The sequence below is a fragment of the Musca autumnalis genome, unplaced genomic scaffold, assembly GCF_047663935.1.
Source record: "Musca autumnalis isolate F117 unplaced genomic scaffold, ASM4766393v1 scaffold_4, whole genome shotgun sequence".
NCBI classification, from domain to species: domain Eukaryota; kingdom Metazoa; phylum Arthropoda; class Insecta; order Diptera; family Muscidae; genus Musca; species Musca autumnalis.
The window spans coordinates 146635586-146645035 of NW_027411977.1; the positions used below are offsets into that span (position 1 = coordinate 146635586).

Genomic DNA, 9450 nt, shown 5'->3' on the forward strand with positions numbered 1-9450 from the left:
TAAGCAATTCATTGAAACACTTAGTTTTAATTTCCTTTTCCTTGCCTTTGTTTTTGTTCCCCCACCAGGTTATATAAAAGATGCACCATACGATGAACACTGCGCCCATTGTGAAGGTGAAATAAATGTAGGCGATATGGTGGTGGCTGCACCGAAATTTGTGGAAAGTGTTATGTGGCATCCACGTTGTTTTACCTGCAACACTTGCAATGAATTGCTGGTCGATCTGACATATTGCGTGCACGACGATAAAATCTATTGTGAACGTCACTATGCGGAACTTTTGAAACCGCGTTGTGCTGGCTGTGATGAGGTAAGTGTTTTTCTTTATTTGAAACTCTTCACTTAGCAAAAGAAAGGGAAAGGCCAAGAAAATTTCAAGGTTTTGGCCAAACGTTATATGGTTGGTTATCTTTTGACAAGCCGGATATGACCACAAACCACGCTATTGATGTACAAAAGAAAATTGTGAGACAGACAGCAACCATTAAAAATGGTTACTAAGTCAATTTTTGTGGAGGGGTTTAAACAATTATGACGTTTACCGAACGATTGTGGTGATTGGATGAAATTTGATAATAGATATCAACGAAAGCATGACATAACACCCACGGTAATAACGCCGACAACAACAACATCAACACAACCACAAACATATTCATTTCTAAAAGTATCAATTAAAAGTTTTTCATGTTTTGTTTTGTTTTCATTGGAAACGCATCCCACTTTGTGCCGCAACGTCAGGACAATGGGCAACGACTTTTTGTTATCTCAATCGTTTGCAAGGAGTGGTTTTCTAACATTTATGGTAACGCGCTCGTCATCGGCACCGCTATTTTCATGAGCAATTATTTTCTTTAACGTTTTCTTCTTAGCTAACATTGAACTTTGATTACAATGAACTGAACGCTGAGAAATGAGTACAGGTGGAATATTTGTCCGACATCCTTTATTATGTCCCAGCCGTGAAGACAATGAGCGTTTTTAAAAACACTTTTGTTCATCATTTTGCCAAGTGTCATTGTTGTGCATAGTCGTGAATTGCCGTCCAAGTTTGAAAGAAACAAAGAAAGAAAACTTCAATTCAATGCTTTTTGAACATGAACGAACACGGAAAATGCTCTTGAGCTAAGAAGAACAACCGTTAAGTTATGTAAGTACGATTATTTCAAAAGTAGCGGTGATACTGAAGTGAATACAATAGTAAAATTGTTTACTTTAATAGAAAATAGAAACAAAAAGTTAACTAACACTAGGGGTGATTGTATTTGCAATCACTGCCGCCTTTTATAAAGCTGTGCCGTATGTTCCATTTTTTGGTACTACAAACATGAGTTGTTTAAATTTATTTGTTACATTAAGTTCTGCCCATTATCTCTATCGTTAAGAGTGTGATAATTATAACAAACATTGTTGACAGTAAAACAGAAAATACAACTTAAAAAGCGGAAACTATACTTGAAAAATACTGTAACCGAGAGGAAAGCCGCAGTAATATGTTTTTGTGGAATATTACAGATGTCTAAAGCCTCGAGATTTTCGTAACAGCACATTTGCTGAAAACCGCCTAAAAGTATGCATTATGCACATCAATAGATTAAGCTTCGTACAAACTAACGTCTGATATTACGTATACGCAGTTTTTTTTTCATAAAAACGATGAGGGCCATTGGAACTGCGTAGATCGTTCAATTAAACTAGATTGGCACAACTCTACTTTTTGTTGTTGGATAGTAGAATATTGAAAGTTATGAATTTATTTAAGCTAAAGTTTATATTTTATTGTTCGAATATTTGATGAACATGTGATTTTTTAGAGCTCTTGAACCATTATGTCAGAAAGCTTGGACTTCCCCGCGAATATAATTATAACGCTGTAATCAGGACCGCAAGAAATACTTTCGCAAAAAAAATTCCAAACGATCCTTAAACGGACCTTAAACTGCACTTAAGCTAAAATTGTGAACTTTTGTGAAGTAGGGGTCAGAAGATTTTATCAGATATAGACCTTCATGAACCATAATGTAAGTTTGTTTCGAAGTTTCGAATACTCAATTCGTAAGTTCTCATGTTCATCAGTTATTTTTGAAAGTATTGACTTGTCCTAGACAAAAAGTACACCACCGTACAAAACATTTTAAAACGATCCTACACTTGGTAGAAATATTACGGTGTGGAAAATGTGGAACAAATAGGTTTAGTTCGCATCAGCAATCCAGACGGATAGACGAACGAATAGAACTAAACGGGTCCCAAATATCGTATTAAAGTGTATGTACCCTAGTTCGCCTAACATCTGAGGGAATAAAAAACAAGACTATATTCACTCTTAAAAATTTTATTGTTATTCAATCATTTGAAGCAACAAAATAACAAGCGCAAATGAACGCATACCGATTTAAATAGCATATACGAACATTTCCTACACGTTTGTTACAAACATAAATAGCTTTGTTCCTTTACTTTTTTAATAGTAAAAGTAGCAAAAGAGAGAACTGTCAAAAGTAAGATCTACTCCCAAAATGGTACCTCCTCCTCAGCACTTTTGAGTTTTAATTCAAGTCCATATTTTTCTCGGCATGTTCAAACATACAAAAAAGGCCACAAAATCCAGAAACACCTGTTAATACATAATTTTTAGGGAAAAGGTTCTTGGTCGTGTAGCCGCTTTTCGATCTGTCCCTAGAGGAAACTTTTAACTCAGACAGGTTGAGGATATGTCTCTGTCGGCAAAGCCGACTGATACATTGTGTACCCTCAGCATTTATGCTAACGCGGGTATATACACTTTCATACGGGCAAAATGTGCCTCTTCGAAATAATGGTTTTATACCCCAAGTATGTTTGGACGAAATCTGTTTCAGACAATTTGGAGTCGATTTAGCAATGTCCGTCCGTGTGTCTGTCTGTCTAGCTGGAGCGCACGATAACTCTCGAACGGATCAACCGATTATGTCCAAAATTTGAATTTCGTAATATTTTGTCCAAACTTAGTTTAAGTTCGAAGATGGGTTATATCGGTCCACTCCTTCCGGTACCTCCCCGACAAAAGTTCGAAAATGTTCGGAAAATTTGTGCGCACGATATCTCTTGAAGGGAGCAACCGATTTGGTCCATACTTTGCACATCGCGAAATTTCTACCAGACTTAGATGAGATTCCAATATGGACTCAATCGGTGCATTCTTTCGGGTACCTCCCACCAAAATTTCGGAAAAGTGCAGTTCAGGATCTGCTCTCTAATCGCTTTGATGTTTGCTGTAGAACCTTGTATTCACTGCCCCCCAAACGAGGGTACAAGTTTCATCAGGGGAAAATCCATACTTCCTGAGAAAATAGCCTGAAAGGTGCAGAAAAACCTCATGACACCGCGTGTAGTGGTTGGAGCGCAATAACTCTCTAACGAATCTGCCGATTCGGTCCAAAATTTGGCCTTCGTAATATTTTGTCCAAACTTAATTTAAGTTCGATGATAAGCTATATCGGCGCACTCCTTCAGGTACCTCCCCCCCCCCCCCCCCCCCAAAAAAAAATTAAAAAAATGTTGGAAAAAATTGTGCGCACGATAACTCTTGAATGGAGTGACCGATTTTGTTCATACTTTACACATCCTAATATGTCTACCAGATATAGATCAAGTTTGAATATGAACTATATTTGTACACTCCTTCGGGTACCTCCCACACAAAAATTCAACATTTGTGTCTAAGTGCAATTTAGGGTCTGTTCGAAGATCCTTGGGAAATATATACCGTTGCTGTTCGTTTTGGTCCCGTTTACAGCGAGATTATGTTTTCCGTGGACCAGTCCATGTTTCCTGGCTAACTGATCCAAATGTTATACTATGACCCACTAAAGTGACTAGTGGGCGCTATATCAATCGAAAAGATATGACCCCCAAAATAAGATTAACTTCCATAACGGACTATTTCGGTCCATTCCTTCAAGTACCTCCTCCGCAACGTTTTGAACTTTAATCCTAATCCACATTTTTGTCGGCAAGTTCAAATGTCCAAAAAGAGCCACAAAATTCTGTACGTAGATAAAAGTTTCTATTCATATAGGCTGAGGGTATATCTCTGTCGGCAAAGCCGACTGATACTTTTTTACTTATTTTACTTGTTTCTCGTCCATATGGAATTCGATAGTAAAAAAATATTGAAACGTAGGAAACCAAAAAATTAGGTAAAAATATCTGAAGGTGTGGGCATGGTGTGCTCCGAAAATCGACAATGTTTCCCAATTTTGGAAAATACGTAATTTCTGCAAATTACCGGAGAAAGAAATGTCTATTTTTCGGAAACTATAACAAATATTGTGTTCATTGTTTTTTGTTAGGTAGGTAGGATTGTTGCATTTAAATAAATTACTGTAGCGCTTACACGAAGTAACACTTTTTTCCTCAGTAGTGCGATTCTGTAACTTTTTTTAATAACGAACCGACATCGATAGTTAACAAAAATATTCGGTTGAGTTAACGAATGTGCTATTCTGTAACTTTATGTTAACGATTGTAGAAATCGTTAGCACATACCGACGAATATCGATAGAAAGACAAATTGTCAAATATTATATTTTAATATTTGTTAATGTATTTTTAATTTGAAAATATAGTTTTTCGTAACTACAGAAGATAAAACGCGTAAAGGACGAAAAATATCTGTTTTTGGAAGGAATCTGCCTACAATAAGTGACTGCGAGTGTCCCACCAATGCGTAACCCTAGGGTAACATCAAGTTCTAAAAGTCAAGTTTATATGTATGTAAGTACTTCAAGGAGGTAAAAGACCAATGCAAACATTTCATAGATTTTGGTGGTTTTATTCCAGAAAATTAATAAACATGTCTCCACGTAATGTATCCACAAGGCAAACCATAGAATATCTCCAGTTTATGTGTTTGAAGTGGACAGGGCCCTGTCTTATAGACCAAAAATGAGCCTGCAATCTAAGGAACAGAAGCTGCAGTATATATGTTTTCCATACAATTATATGTTAAATGCATTACTGGCAAAAATATTTAATAAATGTATGTAATCAAGGTCATTCAAGACAGTGGATTGCATTTCTATGCAGAAATATGTGTGTGTGCGATTTAACAATTATAAATATCATAAAATCGGCTGTTGTATTTTCGTTGATACAGGTTTCCGTCATTTGAGTTTATATATTCACATATTCAATTATTTCATTAAATAGAATCTATCATAGCCGTGGGTATGAAAAATTCGGAAATGCGATTTTATATGCCAATTTTAACAATTTGATTGTTAGTGATGCTGAGTTTAAATCAATAAGATTACCACAGAAAGAAGTAGATTATAGGAATACTGTACAATTCTGGCCTCAATACGGCATTAAAGCCAACGAAAGCCTCCTAGAATGATAGCGTTAAGGGCATTGGCATAGGTCTTACATAGCAGTACCACACTTGAGTTCTTTTGAATTAGCTAAATTGTAAAACACTTTAGTAAATAAACAAAAAAAAGCGCAGCCTTCATATGTAAGGTAGCATGGGTCAGCTTCGCCACAGTTGCGCCTTCACCAGCGCCGATTTAATTGATGCTACACAAAGATCGTCAAAGGGAATGAACAGATCTAGAACTTTCTCCTTGGTGATCTTTATGCAGCTTCAATAAAATCGGCGCTGGCAAAATCACAACAGTGGCGAAGCGGAACCATGTTATGACGATTTTTCTCAATAAGGCTGAATTTACCTTGTGTACCTTCCTTATTAACTTAACATATGTTCATAAAAAACGCCGTTGTTAACAGAAATCAGCAAAATATTGCAAAAATGTACTGTCGTTAAGACTTTACGACTACTTTTTTTTGGTTGTTAACTTAACAATAATTTTCGGTAATTAACGACAAAATTTACCGACAAAAATCGTTAAAATTGGTTACAGAATACCACCTACCAAAAATTATCGTTAACTACCGACATTTGTCGTTAATTCTGTCGTTAAGGAGTTACAGAATCGCACTACAGGTACTACATTTTAGTGAATTTCCATTTTTAGTGGACTAGAACTTTTAGGGAAGGTCTGAAGGTTTTTCAAAACTTAAGGTGTATTTTGTAATTTTTGAAAAAAATTTAAATTTGTTGAAAAAAAAATTGAAAAAAAAATTTTACAATTTTGTTTTTAATATTTTATTTTTATGGTTTATTTATTGGTGTTTTGCATTTTTTAATAGATGGGAACATAAAAAAATCAAAAACACTCATATTTTGATGCAAAATGTAAGAAAAACTTAAAACAATATTAACTTTGACCTCGAATTCCTCTCCAACTACTATACCGAATTTTTTAATGTATCGGAAAGCTGATTGAGTTATCTTTCGAACAAAGAAAAATATGAAAATATCTTTATCCGTTCAAAAGTTACATAGTTTTGACCAGAAATGACGATATTGAACCACTGTGTGACGTCGTTATACACTGTCAACGCATATTGTCGACCCGTATATCTTTCGAAGAATTTTTGAGCCAAAGTAGCATCCCATATCATTTAGTTAATATGAATCCGGGTGCACTAATTGATATGAGAGAAGTCTTCTTCTAGGATGTTTGTGGACAATTATTATGAAATTTCTATATTAAACCTTCTATTTTGAATATTTTGCTCTGTTCCAGAGCCTGCTAGAATCTACTATTTTTGAAAATATCAGTAGTGCAATTCTGTAACTCCTTAACGACAGAATTAACGACGACTGTCGGTGGTTAACGATAATTTTCGGTAAGTGCTATTCTGTAACCAGTTTTATCGATTTTTGTCGGTAAATTTTGTCGTTAATTACCGAATATTATTGTTAAGTTAACAACGAAAAAAAAGTAGTTGTTAAGTCGTAACGACAGTACATTATTGCTGTATTTTGATGATTTCTTTTAACAACGGCGTTTTTATATGAACATATATGAAGATAATAAAGAGGGCACACAAGGTAAATTCCGCCCTATTAAGAAAAATCTTCCTAAGGCATTTACATAAGTGTTAACTGTGTAGAATAACATGGGGCAGCTTCGCCACTGTTGTGCTTTCGACAGCGCCGATTTTATTGAAGCTGCGTAAAGATCATCAAAGAGAACTTGTAGATCTTCGACTAACCCATAACTTCCCCTTGGACCACCTTCATGTAGCATCAATTAAATCGGCGCTGGCGAAGGCGCAATCGTGGCGAAGCTGCCCCATGCTAACCTTTGTTTTGCTTATTAAAGAGGAAAAACGTTAGCTAATGCTTCAAAAGAACTCAAGTGTGGTACTGCTATGTAAGACCTATACCAATGTCCTTAACACTATCTTTCTAAGAGGCTTTCGTTGGCTTTAATTCAGCATTGAGGCCAACACGTGAATAATATTACTATAAACTACTTTGTTCTGTGATAATCTTATAGATTTGAACTCAGCATCACTAACAATCAGAATGCTAAACACATAAGCTTGGATTTTCGAACTTTTCATACTCTCCGCTATTAGAAATTTCATTTAATGTGGGCGTGAATTAAATATGTGAATTTATAAACTCAAATGACGTTAACGTGGATCCACGATTACTGAAGGGGCTTTAGTCATGGCAAATATCAAAGCTCAATCATCTTACACTGTTCTGAATTTCCATACTGAGCACCACAATCCCAAATATGATCCCAACTTTTAATTAAGCAAGTAAGAACGGCGTTAAGTTCGGCCGGGCCGAACTTGTTATACCCTCCACCACAAGTTGTATTGAAGTGAAATGGAATAATTAGTTTCCTTTCGTGTATGAAGAAGAGTTAATACTAAATTTCAGCAATTTCGGTAAAACAATGTGAGGCACCATTCTATGGGGGCTATTTCAAAACGTCGATCTATACCGACAAATTTCTGACGGAAAGTTTTTAGGCTCAAAGAAGACTAAATACAAAATTTCCTATATTTCGGTAAGAGAATGTGGCTAAAACTTAAAAAATACCGAAAATCAAGAAGTACGCTTCTATGGGGATTTAGAAAGACGTGGACCTATACAGATAATACTCTTCCGGAATATTTTATAACTCTTGGAAGACGAAATAACGAATTTCAGCCATTTCGGTTGGATATTGACGTCACAATTTTCAGTATTACGAAAATCGGGAAGTACCTTTCTATGGGGGCTATATCGAAACGTGGACCTATACCGACGAATTTTAGTCAGAAATGGGGCAATATGAAAGCGTGGACCTGTACAGACATATTTCTGGCGAACAGTTTTATATCACATTGAAGACTAAATACCAAATTTCAGCCATTTTGGTGGAATATTAAAGACACAACCTTCAAAAAAATCAGGTACCTCCCGATGGGGGCTATATGAAGGCCTGGACCTATACCGACAAATTTAAAGGGGAAGCTTGAGTACCCTCAACGAAGTCTAAATACCAAATTTCAGCCATTTCGGTGGAATATTGAGGCCACAACGTTCAAAATACCGAAAATCGGGAGGTACCGTTCTATGGGGGCTATATGAAGGCATGGACCGATACCGACAAAGTTCTGGGGGAAAGTTTTATACCACCAACGTAGACTAAGTACCAAATTTCAGCCATTTTGGTAGGATAATGAAGCTAAAACCTTAAAAATACCTAAAATCGGGAGGTACCGTTCTATGGGGTCTATATGAAGGTGTGGACCGATACCGACAAAATTCTGGGGCAAAGTTTAATACCCCTAAAGAAGACTACTTACCAAATTTCAGCCATTTTGGTAGGATAATGAAGCTAAAACCTTCAAAATACCGAAAATCGGGAGGTACCGTTCTATGGGGGCTATATGAAGGTGTGGACCGATACAGACAAAATTCTGGGGGAAAGTTTTATACCCCAAAAGAAAACTACGTACCAAATTTCAGCCATTTTGGTAGGATAATGAAGGTAAAACCCTAAAAATACCGAAAATCGGGAGGTACCGTTCTATGGGGGCTATATCAAAACGTGGACCGATATATCCCATTTTCAATACCAACCATCCTGCAAGTAATAAAAGCTTTTGTACCAAATTTGGACTCTCTATCTTTAAAATTGCGAGCTGTATCTTGATTTCAACAGACAGACGGACGGACGGACAGACGGACATGGTCAAATCGACATAGAATTTTATGCTGAACAATAATATATATACTTTACTAGCTGACCCGGTTCCGCGTTGCTAGCCCGTCGTTTTGGATTTCCGTGTAAGCCTTAGTTATCTATCTACAATTTATCTCTTAATACTGATACCTCTAGATTTTCGAACCGAATTAATGATAAATCGAAGTTTTTGTATAACCCTCATGCAATGGTACCTCCAGATGTAAAATAGAAAATTACTTTAAGGATCCAGGATATAATCAAATTTATGATTCTGTTTGTAACACATCGGAATATTCTTCGGAGAACCTATAAAGCATATATTCGTGATCAACATAAATAAGTCGATATAACTATGTCCGTCTAT

General features: G+C 36.2%; 1 protein-coding gene across 5 annotated transcripts in view; it reads left to right on the top strand.

The window, feature by feature from the left end:
• Positions 1-9450, top strand: part of Lmpt (four and a half LIM domains protein limpet) — a 437156-nt gene that overhangs the window by 297201 nt on the left and 130505 nt on the right. For all 5 annotated transcript variants that reach the window (XM_073986055.1, XM_073986054.1, XM_073986058.1 and 2 more), the window contains one exon: positions 69-313. In XM_073986055.1, coding sequence (XP_073842156.1) covers positions 69-313 — 245 coding nt within the window. The remainder of the gene's footprint in view (positions 1-68; positions 314-9450) is intronic.